The sequence below is a fragment of the Lolium rigidum genome, chromosome 1, assembly GCF_022539505.1.
Source record: "Lolium rigidum isolate FL_2022 chromosome 1, APGP_CSIRO_Lrig_0.1, whole genome shotgun sequence".
NCBI classification, from domain to species: Eukaryota; Viridiplantae; Streptophyta; class Magnoliopsida; order Poales; family Poaceae; genus Lolium; species Lolium rigidum.
In genome coordinates this window covers 343,317,165-343,341,408 of record NC_061508.1, presented here as the reverse complement: position 1 = coordinate 343,341,408, position 24,244 = coordinate 343,317,165, and the positions used below count along the sequence as shown (strand labels likewise).

Sequence of the window (24,244 nt, the reverse complement as noted above, 5' to 3'; positions counted from 1 at the left end):
ACCACAAGCAAACAGATCATAGGAATAGAGGCAGCATGCCACTCAACGAGTTGGCATGTCAAAATGCCATCACCAGATGCCAACGTTTTGATTTGGAATGGAACGGTATGGTAAAAATTTAACCAAATTATCTCAAAAACATAAACCTTCCATAACGATAGTACGACACCATGATAGAAACAAATCATCCATGGAGGAACTCCTCAATCTCCCATAATCAGAACAACTAGGTTCAACCAATTCTAACAATCATATAAAGCTAACGCGAAACTTAAAAAAACAAAAAGTGTCTAGACCAAATTGAGGTTTCTGAATCTGGAGGCAGCTTCAGCCTTCAGGGCAGCACACGTCTCACCACCTCAGCCACTTTCATCAAAAGATTGGTGTGCCGCGGGAGGCCCCTGCTGCTGTTCCTGAGGATCCTGATACGCATAAGTCACCGGCTGGCCTTGCTGCCCACCATACACCATTGGTGCACCAGGCACCTGCTGCTGAGCCTGCTGCGCGTAGTAATACTGGCAAGCATCGGCCGGAGCCTGCTGTCCAGCCCTTGGAAGCCCCACTCCCTCCACCTTCATCTCATCCCTGGGAAATATGTCCACTAGGAAGTCGTAGATATCAGTCCTGGTGATGGCAGTCGCAATGTCATTCTTCTGCAAGGTCCGGCGCTTGTTCTCCTCGGTGTGCATCCATGAACGCAGCGTCAGCTCCAGGACAAACATCTCGCAGGCTTTTGCGAAGATCACCAGAGCATCGGCTGAGATCATGCAGACATCCTCGTCGGCCTTCATGATCTTCTTTATCCTGGCGAGTGGCAGCACGTGGTTCTTGAAGTCAGTGGGCTGCTCGATCTCCGACAAACGTTCCGCCCAGAACTGCTGGAGCTGCCTCTGTTGCTTCTGTTGAAATTGTTGCGATTGCTCGTAGAGAAGCTGGTTCTGAGCACTGACCTGAGCTGGATTAGAAGGGAGTTGTTGTGCTGTTGGCTGTGAACCGGCTGGAGTGACACCAATAACTACTGTTGCTGCATGACCATAGGCTGAAGCAGGATACACCAGTGATCCACCATCAAGATCACCCATTGCAGGCTGAGGCTGTTGTTCCATGTCCACTGCTTGACCTGGCTTGTCGGAAATCTATGGTCTTCTCGGCACTGTGAAAAACAATGAAAAGTATTATTTAGCTCAATCGTAAAGACAATCTCAAAGACAGTCAAGATAGTGCAAGCCTCCTTGGTTACAAAATAAGCTTTTGTGCAATGTATTTAAATGAGTTTGATCATGCATGACTCATTTTTAAGACCAGTTTCAAACACTGAGTATATTTCCTTTTACGATCTTCCAAAAACTATATGAAACATAATTATCTGCTACTTCAGAAAATTAGAGAAGTTCAAAGTAAAAATTAAATAGTTGAAATTCTGAAAATACACATGTACGATCTAATATGCACCAGAAAAAAGAACAGACTAAATGGTTGACAGAAATCAACAGAATCAATCTGGCTACATTTCACAGCAGTTTCCAAGCCACCAAAAAAACTTAGTTCCCCAAACAGAATGAACTCTGCACAATGAAATTAAATTCCACTCAGCAAGAATTGTCCTAATTATTTGAAAGGCACTGAACTATATATAAGATTTAACATATAAACAGCTTAGATTGTACTGGCAGACAATAGGGACAATTGCGGTTTCTAACTACACAAAGCCCCGCTGGTCCTCCATAAAGCACATATAACTAGAGAGTGGATAGCTCAGTTGAATATTTCCCACCAGATGGTTTCAAAAAAAGAAAAAGAACAGAAGATTGTGACAAGGGTGGGAGCGGGTCAAATTCGGTCCGATAGTAGAAAAACCATATCCACATCATATACATATAAAAAATATGATGAACATGTTTATTTATGAAATGAGATAGAAACACCAGCAGCATATGTGAATATATAGAGCAGAAAGGGATATAAACTATGAATCGCAGATAACCAGTCAAATTATATTTCATAATATTTAAAAATATTTTGTGCGTAAATATCATGATGCATATTTCGATAGCACCATCGCACTCATATCCCCTTCAGAGATTTGCACCTTTCACAAGAGGTTGCCTAAATTCCAACTTCCCAGTCAATTTACTAGATCCCTTTGGGACCGTTTGGATCTATAGCTCCGCGCTAAGAGTAAGATCGAATTTGATAGCGATCCAGATCTTGGGTCATGATGATCTTAAACCAACCAAAACATATGCTAACCTGAGAAGGATCCTACCTATCAGATCGTGAAAAGCATGCTTTGGTGCATCGATTTCCATACCATGAATGTTTGCTAAATTTACTACATCCTGATTACAAAGTCAACGACAGCTAACACCATATTGATATTTAGATTTAGAATTCTGGCAAGTACCAATTGTGGGATCACAAAGATCTAAAATAGATTGGACAAGAACAAATGACTAAACTTATGCAAATCGAAAAATACTGCATAACTAGATTGACATGTGGGAAAAAAAGGCGAAGAAGATTGTACATACCCGCACAATATAGATTTCTTACGCACCTAACAATTCTCGCTTCGATTTGCACAAACCTGGGCAAAGAAAACGGAGATATATAACCTGATGGCATGAGCCGCAAGAGGCACAGCTGTAGGATAAGTATGATTGCTACATACTTATTTGGAAAGCAATTAAAGATATAGGCTGTCTTTCTATTTTTGACATTTCTAGAAGTTTCCGGAAATTATAGTTTTGTACATTCCCCAAGCATGGATTTGGCATTACTCCATAATTAAAAAAATTACACAACCTTATTAATTTCGACTAATTACGCCAATTGGTGGTTTGCTAGGGACTCACGTATTTCCATGATAAAGAAGGCACTCAAACAACTAGGTTTGTTGTATTAGACTAAAAGCTTGAGGTTGAAGTACTGGACCTGGACCAGGCACAAGTACAGTAGAACACAATTGGCCAAATCAATGCCTTTGTGATGGGTTTGGCCTGGCTAGCAGGCCTTCATTCTTGAGGCAACTATGTGGGGCAATACATCAATGCCTTTGTCATGCAAACAAGGTGGTCATTCTCACTACTTTGTACAATATGGTCAAGTTGTTGGTGGTATGTTTTGGGCCAGCATATTTGGAAACTAGACAGAAACATATGCTGATAACTTACATTTTTTTACTAGATGATACAGTACAACCTAGTAACTCAGATTTAATCCTAATTGCGTACAATAAAAAAAACATGTTCGTTTGAGTGAAACCACCTATGAGCCAGGCGATAGAAGATGTCTATTTTCATAGAAAACACGTATAATTGTTATACAGGGAAACTATAACCTGTATATCTTTGTTCTGTCCACATGCATTGCTCATTTAGATGTAAAAGACCCACACACAACCCCCTATGCTAAATGATCCCATTTACGTTCACCTTATGGATATTAATTCGACAAAATAATTGTAAAGTCCAATCATCCAAATTGGTATGATAATCCATTGAAAGGGTTCATAATGTAAAAAACATATGAATAGAATGTCACGACATATCAAATTCTACCGTAAAGACATGAGTAACTCTATCCTGAACACATGAGCAATTGCCCCTGGAGAAAGAAACACTATTGCGATCCGACAGCCGGAGGATCATCTTGGAGCTGAGGCGCACCACCGATACCACTCAATCGAGCTTGACAAGCCCCGAAGCGACCACCCGACGAACTGAGCCGTGCGCCGCCAGCCTATGCAATTCTGGGGAACCCAACATCGGGAAGCCCCGGAATCCAAGATTTGAAATTTTGAACGAAAAATGAGCAAAAGTTGGAGAAAAAATGACCAACTTATACAAAAAAACTGCAAAAGAAATAAGGAAGAATCAAACTGAATAGCCACCCATGGTTTTCTTATGCACCCAGAAATCTTCATTTGCATAAACTCCTATCAAGAATTCGATTTAGCACATTCCTTAGACTAACATATATGAACCCGAAAAAGGTCAAAAAGTAGCATTCAGGCACTAGTTTACTAATTATATTGCTCAGCTAGTACATCAACCGCGCTGCACATGCACACCGACATGCTATACAATACCAAACTCTTCAAACATATTACCGACTTTGCTAGCATCATCTTCCAGGACGCCACACCAACAACTGAAAAGCTGTCGCTCTGAAATGAAAAATAACTCTGCAAAGTTCAGACTATAATTGCTGAGTAGTGCTGGTGAGCATGGTGTACGCCGCGAGCTGAATTCCTAAAATTGAACATTGATGGATTTTTCTCTAAAGATAGAGGTGGGTGGGGATTTTGTATTAAGGGTTATGCTGGTGAGGATGGGTGAGAAAATTGACCATCTGTAACCAAAATTAATAACTCTACAAAGTCTAGAATTTGATTGCAGAGCGAGAGAAATAAGAAAAGATGACAAGATGGAGATGGACTTCACGACAATTGCCAACATCTGATGTTCCACCTGCGGCACCGAGACAAATCAATGACCAAGTTAGTTAGATTGATGATCATTGTGTGTTCTTGTGGTCGTGTTACTAATTTGCTTAATTAGCAGCAGCGTACGGACCTGAAGCATACGAGATGAGGCCAATGGGGCTGGAGTAGGTGTTTGGGTTGCGGATGAGCTTGTGCCACACCATGATCAGGATGAGCCGCGTCATCACGCTCGTCGGCGGCATTGCCGTCGGCCCTGCGCCCATTACATTGCTGGGTCTTCAGTCATGGCCTTCTCGTCGCCAGCCTCGGCGTCCACGTCCAGGGAGCCCAGTTGCCGAAGCTGAAACCGTCTCAATCTACTAAGTCCTCCCTGTCGTCCTTCGCTCCATCCACTGCACCCCAACAATAAACGAACAGAAATAAACCCGTAAATTACTCCACGAAGTTAACGCTAGCACTAGTTTCTTACCACAACGGTTGATTGTCTGAATGCTTAAGTTCACTGAAAACTAGATCAACTATGCGGGCAATACCACAAGCACGCTGTGTACAACATATCTAACCACCATTCGGTTTAGTCAAACACAGTAAGAAGTCTACCTGGAGAAAGGGAGAAGGCGAGAGGCAGACGGGTCGGGTTGCCTACCTGGAGCTCGGGGATGGACACTATCTCCATGCGGACGGTGATTCGATGACGGTGCAGATGCCACTTCAGCTCTTTGAGGCAACATACAGTGGAAGTCGATGCGGCTTCAGCTCGCGGGGGGTCGAGGGAGACCGCGACGGAGCTTCACCAGCGAGCGGCGGGGGCATCGGTGTGCGGGAGATGGGGGCTGGGGTGGCCGGCGGCGTGGCTGCCCTGTCGCGTGAGAAATCGAGAAGGGAGAGAGGGACTAGCCTATGTGAGTCTACCCAAAAGGACAAGCGGAGCTGGGTTAGGCAGGGCCGACGCAAACGACGCTGAAAATGCGTTGTGAGGGCATCTCCAACCGGGCGACACTGGACCGTCCGTTTTGAGCCGTTTGCGTCTTGCGAGTGGACGCGCGGTCCGCGTATCCGTTTGGGTCGCGCGCTGCGCCCAACGCGCCAGATTTGGGTCGCGGCGCCCCATGGTATGTTTTTCTTGTAAATTCACTAGAAAAACGCGAAAAAATATTATATAAAATATATATAATAGTTTAAATACTCAAAATGTATTACACATTACATAGTCCATGTAATCAAGGATAAAGTATTATTCAAATAAAATGAAAAAACGATACAAATGCTCTAGGCTTAAGGATTTCCTTCATCATTGTTGTTTGCAGCATTGTTGCCTACATGCTGCCACATGTGTTCGAGCAAATCAGCCTGAAGCTGGTTGTGTACAGCTAGATCTCGAATTTCATGGTGCGCATGAAGAATGTCCTGGAATGATGCCGAAGCACCTTGAGGAGTAACCAACTCTCCTTGGCCTTTCCAGTCATTATCAAACAGTGAATCATCCCGCTCTACCTCAACAATCATGTTATGCATGATTACACAAGCGGTCATCACCTCCAACAGAGTTTGCACATCCCAGGCTCTGGCAGGGTGTCTGACGATAGCCCAACGAGCTTGGAGGATGCCAAACGCCCGCTCGACATCTTTCCGGGCTGCCTCTCGCTCTTTGGCAAACCTTGCCTCCCTGCTCCGAGTTGGGGTTTCGGATTGTCTTCACGAGTGTAGCCCAAGGTGGATAGATACCATCGGCAAGGTAGTACCCCTTGGTGTGGTGGTGGCCATTGATCTCAAAATCCACATCAGGGGACTTACCGTACGCTAGCCTATCAAACACCGGAGAGCGCTGCAGCACATTGATGTCATTGTGCGAGCCAGCCATTCCGAAGAATGAGTGCCAAATCCATGTGTCATGGGAAGCAACAGCTTCAAGAATGACCGTGCACCCCTCGGAATGGCCGGCTGTATGCCCTCGCCAACCAAAGGGGCAGTTCTTCCACTCCCGGTGCATGCAGTCTATGCTGCCAAGCATCCCAGGAAAACCCCTGGAAGCGTTGATCGACAACGGACGAGCTGTGTCCTCCGCATTAGGTTGCCGGAGGTACTCGTTCTCCGAACGAACCGATCATCGCTCTGCAGAACTCGTACATTGATTCCAAGCCGGTTGACTCACTCATGCGCGTGTACTCATCTACGAAATCACCGGCAACGCCATATGCGAGCATCCTAATCGCTGCCGTGCATTTCGCGGTACGAAGAGAGGCCTACCTTGCCAATTGCATCCACTTTCGCACGAAGTAGTCGTCGTAGATCTTGACGCCATCCATTATCCGGCGGAACGAGCGGCCTGGTCATCCGAAAACGACGGCGAAACAAGGACGGCACGAACAATGGAGTGGGTTGGAAGTAGTCGTTGTACAGCTGGTCGTGGCCGCGTTCTCTTTTGCGGTCCAAGGCGGCCGCGCGCCCCGGCAAGGACCCCCGGTACACGGGGATCTGCGAGACAATATGCTCGTGGATGAGCATCGTAGCATCCGTGAAAAAATCATCGTCGGACTCCTCTTCTGACGACGTGTCGATGAAGTTCTTGAAGTAGTATTCGTCGTCGCTGTCCACCATGATCTGAAAAGGGACACATTTTAGTTCGAGCATTTGAACGAACACCTCGCAGCGGAGGCGATCCAAATGCTTCGTAGGGACCCGCGGGCATGGCCGTCTCAGCCGACGTGCGGTCCGGAAACACGTTGCGGAGAGCTCACCTCCGGCGGAAACGGTGCAGCTGCGAACGGCGGGAGGTGTCGCGACGGTGAGAGGACAACAGCGCCGGCGGCGGCGTCCTCCGACTCTGCTACGACGCGGCGAAAGCAGCGTGGGACCTCGACCTATGCTTCCGCCCCGCTTGCCGGCGTCTCGACGACGATGGCCGGCGTCGATGCGCTCCCAAATCGCCGGTCCGTGGGTGGCGGCGGAGAGGTGGGGAGATGTGTGCGAGGGGCTTGTGTTTTGGGACGCAGACAGGCGGGCCAGGGGTGGACAAGGGGCGGACGCGAGCGACCAGCCTTTCGCGTCCGCGGCCACGCAAACCCGTCCAAGATTTGGGCCGGGTTTGGGTCGTCCCGGACGCCGCGGCCATCCGTTTTAGGGATGGGTCCGCGCGCTGGGCCACGGTTTTGTCCGTTTCGACCCATCCGGACGCGCGGGCGCGGGATGGGTCGCTCGGTTGGAGATGCCCTGAGCCACCGTTTGTGTCCGGGCTGGATGAAAAGCGTCGGGCCCTCCTCCAACTGGGCGAAGTAAGTGACTGGACATAAATTTGGCTAAATATGCTGCAAGTTGAACGTTGCACGGTTGCCCCGAGCGTTCTCCTTTTCTTACTTGATTCCGCATGTTAGGCACAGCGAAATTGACTGCTTTGATGTGCTGCTCCAAAAGCCCAGGATCTTCTCATTTGATAAAAATTCTCCAAAAAAATCCTGGTACACTTTGACTTCACATCGGACCTACAACTTAAAAATATGCCAAGCATGTGTTTCCTATCCTACGGAGTTACAAACCAAATAAAAAGGATCATTGGAAATTTTCCAAAAGTCAATGCAAAACAAGTTTATGACAATTAATAACAACAAATAAGTTGGAATATGTCACACACAAAGTTTATATGTACATTTTACATGCATCAACATCCTCAAGCTTAACTTGTGCTATTCCTCGAGCATAGAAGTGATAAAACTAACATGAACTTTGGAGTTTGTTGTTAATAGATACATATAAAGTCATGAACATTATTTCACAAAGTCATATGGTCCATAATCAAAACAATAATAGAAATTAATTATAACATATTATTTCAATGACACTAACTTCATTAATATAAAACTATAAGTAGAGCTTGCATAGTAATGAATCAATTGAGTAATGTGGACCATTTAGCAAACTCAAGTGCACATGCAAGGTGTGAGTGTTAACATAAGCAAGCTCATGCATAAAAGAATGTTCTTAAGTTTGGTCTTTAGGAAAAAGGTGATGTACCTGGTACTAGCTCCAAACCGGCGGGGGAGAGAGCTATGTGGGATCTTATTTGGAAAGCGAATGTTCCTCCGAAGGTGAGAGTATTTGGATGGAAGCTTGTAAATGATTCTCTTGGTGTTCAAGATCTAAGGTGTCAGCGGCACATGGATAGTATTTCCACATGTCATATATGTGGAATGGAGCCCGAAACTAATCACCATGCTATGATTAACTGCTCTAAGGCGATTGCTTTAAGACACAGGCTCTATGAAGAGTGGAATCTTCCTGATGATTCATTCTTCAGATATACTGGTCCTGATTGGGCTTTAATCCTCTTGAGTCACGTCAGTGATCAGATGAGGTCAAAGTTGCTTTTCATGTGGTGGAGAACATGGCATCTCAGAAATAACATGATTTTTGGGGACGGTAAATGTAGCATTGAACAATCTGCTATTTTTCTTCAATCTTACCTCCATACTATGCTGGGTAGTAGGGAGATTGAGGTAACTGCAGATCCAAAAGGAAAGCAACCGATGTTGGTTCAGTTGAATGCGAAGAGTGAGAAGCAAAGTAAGGCCCAAAACCAGTGGACAAAACCTCCTGAAGGATGGGCTAAACTTAATTTTGACGCAGGTTTTAATGAACAATCAAACTCTGGTTCCTGGGGTGCAGTTCTTCGAAACAACAAGGGAGGTATTATCCTTTCTGCATGGGGAAAAATCAACCATTGTAAAAATGCTGAAATTGCTGAAGCTACTGCTGGTATTCTTGCTCTTCAGTATGTCATTCCTAACTACAGTGGCCCAATTCTTGTTGAAAACGATTGTGCTACTCTGGTGTCTGAAGTGAAGATGGTGGAGAAGAGCAAGTCTGCTATTGCTAATAATGTGGATGAGATCAAAAATCTTCTACGGTTGTTCCCAGATTTTGCTTTCTCAAAAGTTCACAGATCCTGCAATGAAGTTGCACATGTTCTGGCTAGAATTGGTCGTAGTGAGCTGGGTGGGCAAGTACTGATTGGATCGGTTCCTTCGTGTGTGATGGAATTTTCCGAGCATGATTGTATTCATAACAATGTTATTTAATCAATATAAGCACACGTTCAAAAAAAAAAGAATAGAATTGATTCAAGAGGAAGTGATAGGTAGTGATGGCGTGTATTTCACACGTTCGTTGGGCAACCCCAAGAGGAAGATATGATGCGCACAGCAGCAAGTTTTCCCTCAGAAAGAAACCAAGGTTTATCGAACCAGGAGGAGCCAAGAAGCACGTTGAAGGTTGATGGCGGCGGGATGTAGTGCGGCGCAACACCAGGGATTCCGGCGCCAACGTGGAACCCGCACAACACAACCAAAGTACTTTGCCCCAACGAAACAGGTGAGGTTGTCAATCTCACCGGCTTGCTGTAACAAAGGATTAACCGTATTGTGTGGAAGATGATTGTTTGCAGAAAACGAGTAGAACAAGTATTGCAGTAGATTGTATTTCAAGTAAAGAGAATTGGACCGGGGTCCACAGTTCACTAGAGGTGTCTCTCCCATAAGACGAACAAGCATGTTGGGTGAACAAATTACAGCTTGGGCAATTGACAAATAAAGAGAGCATGACCATGCACATACATATCATGATGAGTATAGTGAGATTTAATTGGGCATTACGACAAAGTACATAGACCGTCATCCAACCGCATCTATGCCTAAAAAGTCCACCTTCAGGTTATCATCCGAACCCCTCCAGTATTAAGTTGCAAAGCAACAGACAATTGCATTAAGTATGGTGCGTAATGTAATCAACAACTACATCCTTAGACATAGCATCAATGTTTTATCCCTAGTGGCAACAAGCACAACACAACCTTAGAACTTTCTGTCACTGTCCCAGGTGTCAATGCAGGCATGAACCCACTATCGAGCATAAGTACTCCCTCTTGGAGTTACAAGCATCTACTTGGCCAGAGCATCTACTAGTAACGGAAAGCATGCAAGATCATAAACAACACATAGCATAACTTTGATAATCAACATAACAAGTATTCTCTATTCATCGGATCCCAACAAACGCAACATATAGAATTACAGATAGATTATCTTGATCATGTTAGGCAGCTCACAAGATCCGACAATTATAGCACAATGGGGAGAAGACAACCATCTAGCTACTGCTATGGACCCATAGTCCAGGGGTAGACTACTCACACATCACACCGGAGGCGACCATGGCGGCGTAGAGTCCTCCGGGAGATGATTCCCCTCTCCGCCAGGGTGCCGGAGGCGATCTCCTGGATCCCCCGAGATGGGATCGGCGGCGGCGGCGTCTCTGGAAGGTTTTCCGTATCGTGGTTCTCGGTACTCGGGGGTTTCATCACGGAGACTTTTTATAGGCGGAAGGGCAGGTCAAGAGGCGGCACGGGGGCCCACACTACGGGCCGGCGCGGCCAAGGGGGCCGCGCCGCCCTATGGTGTGGCCCCTCCGTGGCCCCTCTTCGTCTCTCCTTCGGACTTCCGGAAGCTTCGTGAGAAAATAGGCCCCCGGGCTTTGATTTCGTCCAATTCCGAGAATATTTCCTTACTAGGATTTCTGAAACCAAAAACAGCAGAAAACAAAGAATCGGCACTTCGGCATCTTGTTAATAGGTTAGTTCCGTAAAATGCACGAATATGACATAAAGTGTGCATAAAACATGTAGATAACATCAATAATGTGGCATGGAACATAAGAAATTATCGATACGTCGGAGACGTATCAGCATCCCCAAGCTTAGTTCTGCTCGTCCCGAGCAGGTAAAACGATAACACAGATAATTTCTGGAGTGACATGCCATCATAATCTTGATCATACTATTTGTAAACCATATGCAGTGAATGCAGCGATCGAAACAATGTATATGACATGAGTAAACAAGTGAATCATATAGCAAAGACTTTTCATGAATAGCACTTCAAGACAAGCATCAATAAGTCTTGCATAAGAGTTAACTCATAAAGCAATAATTCAAAGTAGAGATATTGAAGCAACACAAAAGAAGACTAAGTTTCAGCGGTTGCTTTCAACTTGTAACATGTATATCTCATGGATATTGTCAACATAGAGTAATATAATAAGTGCAATAAGCAAGTATGTAGGAATCAATGCACAGTTCACACAAGTGTTTGCTTCTTGAGGTGGAGAGAAATAGGTGAACCGACTCAACATTGAAAGTAAAAGAATGGTCCTCCATAGAGGAAAAACATCGATTGCTATATTTGTGCTAGAGCTTTGATTTTGAAAACATGAAACAATTTTGTCAACGGTAGTAATAAAGCATATGCATCATGTAAATTATATCTTATAAGTTGCAAGCCTCATGCATAGTGTACTAATAGTGCCCGCACCTTGTCCTAATTAGCTTGGACTACCGGGTCATCACAATGCATTGTTTTTACCAAGTGTCACAAAGGGGTACCTCTATGCCGCTCGTACAAAGGTCTAAGGAGAAAGCTCGCATTGGATTTCTCGCTATTGATTATTCTTCAACTTAGACATCCATACCGGGACAACATAGACAACAGATAATGGACTCCTCTTTTATGCATAAGCATATACCAACAATTAATAATTTTCTCATTTGAGATTTGAGGATTGTTGTCCAAAACTGAAACTTCCACCATGGAGCATGGCTTTAGTTAGCGGCCCGATGTTCTTCTCTAACATATGCATGCTTAACCATATGGTGGTAGATCTCTCTTGCTTCAGACAAGACGAACATGCATAGCAACTCACATGAAATTCAACAATGAAAAGTTGATGGCGTCCCCGAGTGAACATGGTTATCGCACAACAAGCAACTTAATAAGAGATAAAGTGCATAATTACATATTCAATACCACAATAGTTTTTAAGCTATTTGTCCCATGAGCTATATATTGCAAAGGTGAATGATGGAATTTTAAAGGTAGCACTCAAGCAATTTACTTTGGAATGGCGGAAAATACCATGTAGTATAGGTAGGTATGGTGGACACAAATGGCATAGTGGTTGGCTCAAGTATTTTGGATGCATGAGAAGTATTCCCTCTCGATACAAGGTTTAGGCTAGCAAGGCTTATTTGAAACAAACACAAGGATGAACCGGTGCAGCAAAACTCACATAAAAGACATATTGAAAACATTATAAGACTCTACACCGTCTTCCTTGTTGTTCAAACTCAATACTAGAAATTATCTAGACCTTAGAGAAACCAAATATGCAAACCAAATTTTAGCATGCTCTATGTATTTCTTCATTAATGGGTGCAAAGCATATGATGCAAGAGCTTAATCATGAGCACAACAATTGCCAAGTATCACATTACCCAAGTCATTTATAGCAATTACTACATGTATCATTTTCCAATTCCAACCATATAACAATTTAACGAAGGAGAAACTTCGCCATGAATACTATGAGTAGAAACCAAGGACATACTTGTCCATATGCTACAGCGGAGCGTGTCTCTCTCCCATAAAGTGAATGCTAGGATCCATTTTATTCAAACAAAACAAAACAAAAACAAACCGACGCTCCAAGAAAAAGCACATAAGATGTGATGGAATAAAAATATAGTTTCAGGGAGGAACCCGATAATGTTGTCGATGAAGAAGGGGATGCCTTGGGCATCCCCAAGCTTAGACGCTTGAGTCTTCTTGATATATGCAGGGATGAACCACCGGGTGCATCCCCAAGCTTAGAGCTTTCACTCTCCTTGATCATGTTGCATCATACTCCTCTCTTGATCCTTGAAAACTTCCTTCACACCAAACTCGAAACAACTCATTAGAGGGTTAGTGCACAATATAAATTTGACATATTCAGAGGTGACACAATCATTCTTAACACTTCTGGACATTGCATAATGCTACTTGACATTAGTGGATCAAAGAAATTCATCCAACATAGCAAAAGAGGCAATGCGAAATAAAAGGCAGAATCTGTCAAAACAGAACAGTTCGTATTGACGAATTTTAAAATGGCACCAGACTTGCTCAAATGAAAATGCTCAAATTGAATGAAAGTTTCGTACATATCTGAGGATCATGCACGTAAATTGGCTTAATTTTCTGAGCTACCTACAGGGAGGTGGACCCAGATTCGTGACAGCAAAGAAATCTGGAACTGTGCAGTAATCCAAATCTAGTACTTACTTTTCTATCAACGGCTTAACTTGGCACAACAAAACACAAAACTAAGATAAGGAGAGGTTGCTACAGTAGTAAACAACTTCCAAGACACAAAATAAAAACAAAGTACTGTAGGTAAAAGCATGGGTTGTCTCCCATAAGCGCTTTTCTTAACGCCTTTCAGCTAGGCGCGAAAGTGTGTATCAAGTATTATCAAGAGACGAAGTGTCAACATCATAATTTGTTCTCATAATAGAATCAAAAGGTACCTTCATTCTCTTTCTAGGGGAGTGTTCCATACCTTTCTTGAGAGGAAATTGATATTTTATATTACCTTCCTTCATATCAATAATAGCACCAACAGTTCGAAGAAAAGGTCTTCCCAATATAATGGGACAAGATGCATTGCATTCAATATCCAAGACAACAAAATCAACGGGAACAAGGTTATTGTTAACGGTAATGCGAACATTATCAACTTTACCCAAAGGTTTCTTTGTAGAATGATCAGCAAGATTAACATCCAAATAACAATTTTTCAGCGGTGGCAAGTCAAGCATATTATAAATTTTCTTAGGCATAACAGAGATACTTGCACCAAGATCACATAAAGCATTACAATCAAAATCTTTAACCTTCATCTTAATGATGGGCTCCCAACCATCCTCTAGCTTTTTAGGAATAGAGGCTTCGCGCTCTAGTTTCTCTTCTCTAGCTTTTATAAGAGCATTTGTAATATGTTGCGTGAAAGCCAAATTTATAGCACTAGCATTAGGACTTTTAGCAAGTTTTTGCAAGAACTTTATAACTTCAGAGATGTGGCAATCATCAAAATTCAAACCATTATAATCTAAATCAATGGGATCATCATCCCCAATGTTGGAAAAAATTTTAGCAACTTTATCACAGAGCAGTTTCAAGCAGCTTTAGCAGCTTTCAGCAGTTTTCGCGCTTTGCATTAGAAGTGGAAACATTGCTAACACCAATTCTTTTATTAGTATTAGTGGGAGGTGCAGCAACATGTGTAGCATTAGCATTACTAGTGGTGGTAATAGTCCAAACTTTAGCTATATTCTTTTCTTTAGCTAGTTTTTCATTTTCTTCTCTATCCCACCTAGCACGCAGCTTCAGCCATTAATCTTATATTCTCATTAATTCTAACTTGAATGGCATTTGCTGTAGTAGTAATTTTATTATGATGATTCTCATTAGGCAAAACTTTTGATTTCAAAAGATCAACATCAGCTGAGCAAGACTATCGACTTTAGAAGCAAGTATATCAATTTTCCCAAGCTTTTCTTCAACGGATTTGTTAAAAGCAGTTTGTGTACTAATAAATTCTTTAAGCATGGCTTCAAGTCCAGGGGTGAACTCCTATTATTGTTGTAAGAATTCCCATAAGAATTACCATAGCCGTTGCCATTATTATAAGGATATGGCCTATAGTTGTTACTAGAATTGTTCCGGTAAGCATTGTTGTTGAAATTATTATTTTTAATGAAGTTTACATCAACATGTTCTTCTTGTGCAACCAATGAAGCTAATGGAACATTATTAGGATCAATATTAGTCCTATCATTCACAAGCATAGACATAATAGCATCAATCTTATCACTCAAGGAAGAGGTTTCTTCGACGGAATTTACCTTCTTACCTTGTGGAGCTCTTTCCGTGTGCCATTCAGAGTAGTTGATCATCATATTATCAAGAAGCTTTGTTGCTTCACCAAGAGTGATGGACATAAAGGTACCTCCAGCAGCTGAATCCAATAAATTCCGTGAAGAAAAATTTAGTCCCGCATAGAAGGTTTGGATGATCATCCAAGTAGTCAGTCCATGGGTTGGGCAATTTTTAACCAAAGATTTCATTCTTTCCCAAGCTTGAGCAACATGTTCAGTATCTAATTGTTTAAAATTCATTATGCTACTCCTCAAAGATATAATTTTAGCAGGGGATAATATCTACCAATAAAAGCATCCTTGCATTTAGTCCATGAATCAATACTATTCTTAGGCGAGAGATAGCAACTAATCTTTAGCTCTTCCTCTTAATGAGAAAGGGAACAATTTTAGTTTAATAATATCACCATCTACATCTTTATATTTTTGCATTTCACATAATTCAACAAAATTATTAAGATGGGCAGCAGCATCATCAGAACTAACACCGTAAAATTGCTCTCGCATAACAAGATTCAAGAAAGCAGGTTTAATTTCAAAGAATTCTGATGTAGTAGCAGGTGGAGCAATAGGTGTGCATAAGAAATCATTATTATTTGTGGTTGTGAAGTCACACAACTTAGTGTTTTCAGCGTTGGCCATTTTAGCAACAGTAAATAAATCAAACTAGATAAAGTAAATGCAAGTAAACTAATTTTTTTGTGTTTTAGATATAGCAAACAAGATAGCAAATAAAGTAAAACTAGCAACTAATTTTTTTGTATTTTGATTTAGTGCAGCAAACAAAGTAGTAAATAAAACTAAGCAAGACAAAAACAAAGTAAAGAGATTGAGAAGTGGAGACTCCCCTTGCAGCGTGTCTTGATCTCCCCGGCAACGGCGCCGTAAAAAGAGCTTGATGGCGTGTATTTCACACGTTCGTTGGGCAACCCCAAGAGGAAGGTATGATGCGCACAGCAGCAAGTTTTCCCTCGGAAAGAAACCAAGGTTTATCGAACCAGGAGGAGCCAAGAAGCACGTTGAAGGTTGATGGCGGCGGGATGTAGTGCGGCGCAACACCAGGGATTCCGGCGCCAACGTGGAACCCGCACAACACAACCAAAGTACTTTGCCCCAACGAAACAGTGAGGTTGTCAATCTCACCGGCTTGCTGTAACAAAGGATTAACCGTATTGTGTGGAAGATGATTGTTTGCAGAAAACAGTAGAACAAGTATTGCAGGAGATTGTATTTCAGTAAAGAGAATTGGACCGGGGTCCACAGCTCACTAGAGGTGTCTCTCCCATAAGACGAACAGCATGTTGGGTGAACAAATTACAGTTGGGCAATTGACAAATAAAGAGAGCATGACCATGCACATACATATCATGATGAGTATAGTGAGATTTAATTGGGCATTACGACAAAGTACATAGACCGTCATCCAACCGCATCTATGCCTAAAAAGTCCACCTTCAGGTTATCATCCGAACCCCTCCAGTATTAAGTTGCAAAGCAACGGACAATTGCATTAAGTATGGTGCGTAATGTAATCAACAACTACATCCTTAGACATAGCATCAATGTTTTATCCCTAGTGGCAACAGAGACAACACAACCTTAGAACTTTCGTCACTCGTCCTAGTGTCAATGCAGGCATGAACCCACTATCGAGCATAAGTACTCCCTCTTGGAGTTACAAGCATCTACTTGGCCAGAGCATCTACTAGTAACGGAAAGCATGCAAGATCATAAACAACACATAGCATAACTTTGATAATCAACATAACAAGTATTCTCTATTCATCGGATCCCAACAAACGCAACATATAGAATTACAGATAGATGATCTTGATCATGTTAGGCAGCTCACAAGATCCGACAATGATAGCACAATGGGGAGAAGACAACCATCTAGCTACTGCTATGGACCCATAGTCCAGGGGTAGACTACTCACACATCACACCGGAGGCGACCATGGCGGCGTAGAGTCCTCCGGGAGATGATTCCCCTCTCCCGCCGGGTGCCGGAGGCGATCTCCTGGATCCCCCGAGATGGGATCGGCGGCGGCGGCGTCTCTGGAAGGTTTTCCGTATCGTGGTTCTCGGTACTCGGGGGTTTCGTCACGGAGACTTTTTATAGGCGGAAGGGCAGGTCAAGAGGCGGCACGGGGGCCCCACACTACGGGCCGGCGCGGCCAAGGGGGCCGCGCCGCCCTATGGTGTGGCCCCTCCGTGGCCCCTCTTCGTCTCTCCTTCGGACTTCCGGAAGCTTCGTGAGAAAATAGGCCCCCGGGCTTTGATTTCGTCCAATTCCGAGAATATTTCCTTACTAGGATTTCTGAAACCAAAAACAGCGAGAAAACAGAATCGGCACTTCGGCATCTTGTTAATAGGTTAGTTCCAGAAAATGCACGAATATGACATAAAGTGTGCATAAAACATGTAGATAACATCAATAATGTGGCATGGAACATAAGAAATTATCGATACATCGGAGACGTATCAGGTAGCATGTGCTAATGAAGGGGTTGGTAGCAGAAAACCAAACAAAAATCCTACTCACATACTCTGATTGTCTAGATATATATAGGAGCTAATGTTTTAACACGGATAGTTTGGTAACATACCTTGGTAGCGACCAAAAACGGTTAACGTTTCGCTAGAATATGGATGATGTATTCGTACTTTGACACCGACCTCAAGGTCGTGATGATCCTCGTACGACGATAATACCACAAGTCCAACACCTCATATTTTCACACACATACGATGCTTGACAATGACCCCCGCTTCTCTGATCCAGCCGAGAATGCGGAAGTAGATCTCTTGGATCGGAACACCAGCATCATGACGACGCACTAGGGTGGAGTCAAATCCCCATGTGCACAAATCTTCGAGGAACCACACACGGGAGAGAAAACGGGAGAGAAAGAGGGGGAGTAGAGGCACCTGAAGGGGGCTCTCCTTTCCCCCAAGGGAATTGTGTGCTCGCTCCTACCTAATGCCTCCGCCTTATATAGGAAAAGGGGGAGGAGTGGCCGGCCAGCCAAGGGAGAGGGCGGTTGGAACAAGCTAGCCCCATGCGTCCCAAACCCTAAACCCTAGCTGCCCCACCACATTCATGCACATTGCACTATTTAGGCTTACCTCTCTCGGTCCACCGTCTTCGTGGTGTGAATTTCCAGTTTATTGTGGAGAATATGGCAAAGAAGCTTCCTACTAGACAAGGAAAATATATCACCGCCGCTAGTAGAACGGCCCTCATCAAATCAATGACAACCTCCCAAGAAATATATCCCTTGACTGCATTATCTCGTCCATTGAGCATCATGAAAGCTATGCTCAAGCTCGAGCGTGTTTTCCCTTTGGCTATCTTGGATAAGGTTTCTAATGGAAAATGCAAGGTTAAGTGGGAGGGTTTGGTGTTTTGGATCTTAAGAAATTTGCAAGGGCCTTGTGGCTAAGACGACCTTGGTATGGATGGGAAGAATTGGCGCAAGCTTGGGTGGGCTTGGGGCACCCATGCAACGACAAGGACATGGAATTGTTCTATGTATCCATCAACATTCCCGTCGGAGATGGGAAGATTGCGAAATTTGGCATGCACCTTGGCTTGATGAGATGAAGCCAGGAGACATAGCGCCCTCCCTTCTTGCCATATCTAAGCAAAAGAACTTCTCGGTTCATAAGGCTCTAAATGATGAATACTGGATAAAGAACCTTGCTTTGGGAGGAGGCATTTCGGTCATCCAAATATCTGAATTCTTTGCTCTATTGAGCAAGATTCAAACCATTCATCTTTTGGAACACTCAGGAGACACCATTGTTTGGAAACACACAAGTGGTGGAAGATATTACGTTGCCTCAGCCGATTTGATACAGTTTTAGGTGTCGATGATGGTTAACAACAACGCCAAAAATATCTTGATACGTTGGGACTCCAAGTGCAGAGTGTTGTATCAGCGGAGTATTTTCCCCACAAGGGTGTCTCGAGGGTTTAAATCGACTCTCGGGGAACTGAGCAAAGAGTATTCTCTTATCTCTTCTTCTAGCAATCCTGCAAGTAAAATAAAAGACTTGTGTCCCCAACTCCACCGTGTGGTTTTCAAGCACAAGGTTCCGCGTAAATAAATAAAACACAAGTAAAAATGAAGCGAGTAAAACTAGATAAAATAAAGTAACTAAGTAAAACACTGTAAATGGGTTGATTGTTTTTTGGTGTTTGGATGCAAATAAGAAAAGTAAATATTTTGTATTTTCGGATTAAAATAGCGCAGCAGATAGAAAACGAGATAAAAGAAAGATAAAGGTGTTTCTTATGATGAAAAGTGGACCGGAGTTCATGGGTTCACTTGACTATTCTCTCTTTGAAGTTGTAGTGGACAAATAGTAATTCATCAATGAGATATGAGGATGCAGAACAATAACATGAGTAAGATACACATTTATATGGGCATCACGTCCTAACATAGAGATGGTGCAACACATCTCTCTTGTACTCCACAAGAAAGGGAAAAATCCATGCAATCTTGTATTATGAATTAACAAGGTATATCCATAAGTACTTTGCCACGATGTTTGAATATCAAATATGCTACCTCGACCAAACAAGGTCATCACTTTTGTCATGTGACGAACATAGCACATGTATTCACTTTATTCCTAGAGAGGTAGCAAAGGAAAAGGCAAAACCATAACAGATCATGAATTTGTTGTCACTATTCAATCACTAAAACCATGCTACTCCATCTAATACACACATCACCCCACAGACGCTATTGCATAGATGTTGGATCAGAACAAATACTTGAGAACAGGGTACATAATATGCATCTATCAATACAATCTTACACATAATACGATCAGATCTCATGGCACAATATCATAGAATAAGGATCCACCACATAGGTATTACAAATATGGCCATAATCATGTGAGGTGGCTCATACAACACTAAGAACTATGAAGAACATCAGTGAAATAGATCAAGCTACTACCACAAATCTGTAGTACAAAGGTGGAGTACTCTCCCTTGATCATTGTGATGATGATGAAGATGTTGGAAAAGGTGAAGATCCCTCCGGTGGTGATCCCGGTGAAGTTCCCCCTCCAATCTTCTCTACTACAGTATCCGTTTTTCATGTTTTTGTCTTTATGCGGCGTTCTCCTCACGAGAACTCTTCGGGGCCATGTATATAGTGATTTTTAGGTCCAAATACGTCGGTTGGCGAAAAGATCATGCGATTTGGATGATTGACGGCCGAAAGAGGTCAGGTGGCGCACCCTAGAAGTTTGGGCATGTGATACGTTGCAAACGTATCTATAATTTTTTATGCTCCATGCTTGTTTTACACAAATTTCTATATGTTTTGTTTGCACTTCGTGGTATTTTTATGTATTTTCGGGAACTAACCTATTAACAAGATGCCACAGTGCCAGTTCCTGTTTTCTGCTGTTTTTTTTGTATTTTAGAAAAGTTATTCTGGAAATATTCTAGGAATTGGATGAAACGAAAGCCGAAGTTCCTATTTTACTGTCACGAAGATGGGAGTCCAAAGGGGGTAGGAGAAGAGCCAGGAGGTGGCCACACCACCCCTAGGTGCGGCCCACCCACTGGCCGCGCCTAGGCATGGTGTGGGCCCCTCGGGCGCCTACCGACCTCGCCCTTCCGCCTATATATTTCCACCCGACGCAAAAACCCTAAATCAATCAGCCACCATCCACAAAAAATTCCGTAGCTCCGCCGGCATCAAAGAGAAGTTTCAGGGCACATAAATCTCTGTTTCGGCACCCTACCGGGACTGGGAATTGCCCCCGAAGCCATCTCCATCGACTCCACCACCATCTTCATCGCCGTTGCTGACTCCCATGATGAGGAGGGAGTAGTTCTCCCCCAAGGCTGAGGTCTTTACCGGTAGCTATGTGGTTTATCTCTCTCTCCCATGGTGTGATCTTTATGTGATCATAAGCTTTGTAATCTAGTTGAATAAGTAGATGTTACTCTTCATCTAATATGCTACTCAAGTGATTTTATTATTGTGATCACCAGAGACACCTTGTCCCACAGTGTGAAGGTGACACTGTGTACACCGTGTGTGTCTCTTAGGCTAAATATTATAGAAATACTTATCATGAGTTATAATTTGAGTTGGATGTCTCTATGAAATTGTGGTGTTTGTTAGTACTATCTTTGGATGCTCAAAGTGACAGAGTGGGGTGTCCCTAGGTTTGGAACGCGGACTTTAATGAGGGTTTTTGCAGCCCTACGCGGTGAATTTGTGTTCGTTATCCAACCGGAGAGTGGTTCAGAGTAGCATATTGAAGAGATGATATTTCTGTATTCAATTATGATATCATAGTTGAGAGTGTCCACTAGTGAAAGTATGATCCCTAGGTCTTGTTTCTAAGCATTGAAACAACGTTTACAACCAGTTCTGCTACATGTTTGCTTGTTGCCATCTTTATTTCAGATTGCAATTACCACTTATAATCATCCATATTACTTGTATTTCACTATCTCTTCGCCGAACTAGTGCACCTATACACCTGATAAGTGTATTGGATGTGTTGGGGACACAAGAGATTTCTTGTATCTTAATTGCAGGGTTGCTTGAGAGGGATGTCTTTGACCTCTACCTCCCTGAGTTTGATAAACCTTGATTCACTTAAGAGAAACTTGTTGCTGTTCTACAATCCTCTGCACTTGGAGGCCCAACATTGTCTACAAGAATAGAAGCGTGCATAGACATCAAGCTCTTTTCTAGCGTCGTTGCCGGGGAGGTAAGGTAAAAGATACTCACATCTTCTGGCTACTAAGCTATCTTCTAGTACTGTTGCTGGTGTGTGAGTGCTCGAAATTATTTCCTTTAGATTCTGCAATTATATATGTTTGTTTCTTGTTTTTATTTTCACTAGTTAGTCTTAATGGAATACAACAACAAAATTAGAGAGCTTTATAATATTTATCTTGAGTTAGGACATGAGGTGTTTGAAGAAAAAATTAAAAAATCTATGGAACTTTATTTGCATGCTAATAGCAATGTTATTACTATGAATTCTTTGAACACCATTATTGCCAATGCTATGAAAAAGTCTAAGCTTGGGGAAGCTAGTTTTTATGAAAATGATCTTTTTAGTTCCCCAGGTTTAGAGGAGAAAATTTGCTATGATGATACTATACCTCCAATATATGATGATTACAATGATGAATATGATATTTTCAGTCCACCTACTATTGAGGAGAAAATTAATAATGATTACAATATGCCTCCTATATTTGATGATTACGGTGATGAGAATAATAATGATAGCTATTTTTATTGAATTTTCTCCTACTACAATTAATAAGAATGACTATGCTTGTGTGGGGAGTAATAATTATTTTATGCATGTGGCTCATGATAAAAATGTTTTATGTGATAGTTGTGTTGTTAATTTCATTCATGATGCTACTGAAAGTTATTATGAGAGAGGGAAACATGGTTTTATGTATCTCAACAATATTAAGTTTCACCTCTTTATGCTGAAAATTTTGAAGTTGCACTTGTTTTGCTTTCCTATGCTTGTTTGTGCTTCCATGACCTGTTTATTTACAAGATTATTTTTCACATGAAGTGGGTTAGACTTAAATTTGTTTTATATTTACTTCTTGATGCTCTCTTTTACTTCAATTCATATTTATTGTGTGAGTATCTTCTTAAACTACTGTGCCTAGTTGAAAGGCGTTAAAGAAAAGCATTCTTGGGAGATAACCCATGTTTTATTTCTGTAATTTTTCTTTTATTGAGTATTGGAAGTTGTTACCTCTGTAACAACCTCTTCTTATCCTTTTTATTTCGTTTTTGTGCCAAGAATAGCCTCTAATAGGAAGAACGTAAGATTTGGGGAAGTTGCTATCCCGAAACAGATTATTACTCTCATTATTACTCTCAGCCAGAACGTCGGATTGATCTAAAAATGTTTGAGAACCTGCCCCGGGTTATTATCTAACTTTAATTAGTTTTGCACTTTTAGATTTGAGCAACAGAGGATTTTCAAAAAAAACAATCTTTACATGTTGTTCTGTTTTGACAGATTTCTGCCACTATTTGCATTTGCCTCTTAGTTTTTTTCTTTTTGAGTTCTTTTGGGAGAAGAGCTTTTAAAAGAATTTGCTATAGTAGCTAATGTTCTAATGGATGTTTGACTTGTGTTGAAACTGGACTAAACAGGATTTATTATCTTGAATACACTAATGTTGCTAAGGAATATTATGTGAAGTTTTGTGTGAAGGAAGTTTTCAAGTGTAGGGAGAGAAGAATGATGTGATGAGATAAAGGATGGACAAAATCTCAAGCTTGGGGATGCTCATGTTACCCCAAGAAATATCCAAGATGTACAAGCGTCAAAGCTTCGGGATGGCTTGGGCATCCCCTTCTTCATCAACAAAAATATCAGGTCATCTTTCAAGACACTATATTTTTATTACTTCATATACTATCTGTTGTTCTTGGAGCATTTTTTTGTTTGCTGTAGTAATGGTTGGATCCCATCATACTTATTTTGGAGAATGACACACACCGTTTTGCATAGAACACTTTAGTTTTCACTCTTATTGTTATGCGAGTGTTCTCTTTTGCTAGTACTACGGTTAGCTCTTGTTTTCCACTCGTATTTTGTTCAGAGCTTGTTAGTCTTATTTAGTTAGGTATGATTAACTCTCTGGTCTTTATTGATTATTATCTATGAGATTTGTTTCAAATAAATTGATTGGTATTGGAGACGAGTAAAATATATCATGCTTATAGTGGTACAAAAAGAAGCTTGTTTAGACCGTGGCTTAGACTTTATCATGTCATGTTAGATGTTATTTTAATTATATGCTTAGTAGTTATTGTTGTAGCATGACTTGTCTCAATAGCTGAGAGTGGTTAATGTGCCATTGAAAGAATCATGTGTTGTTTCCATCATACAAAAGCATAATATTGTGGTATTCTCCTTTGATGCTTTAATTGGGTTGACTTGGCACATGCTTA

At 42.2% G+C, this 24,244-nt stretch overlaps 1 protein-coding gene across 1 annotated transcript; it reads right to left on the bottom strand.

Moving 5' to 3' along the window:
- Positions 1-254: 254 nt before the first annotated feature.
- LOC124684493 (nuclear transcription factor Y subunit C-4-like) lies at positions 255-1,315 on the bottom strand. The gene has a single exon (XM_047218795.1). It carries the CDS (start codon positions 1,104-1,106, stop codon positions 360-362), a length of 747 nt encoding a protein of 248 aa, XP_047074751.1. The 5' UTR covers positions 1,107-1,315; the 3' UTR covers positions 255-359.
- Between the last annotated feature and the right edge of the window lie 22,929 nt (positions 1,316-24,244).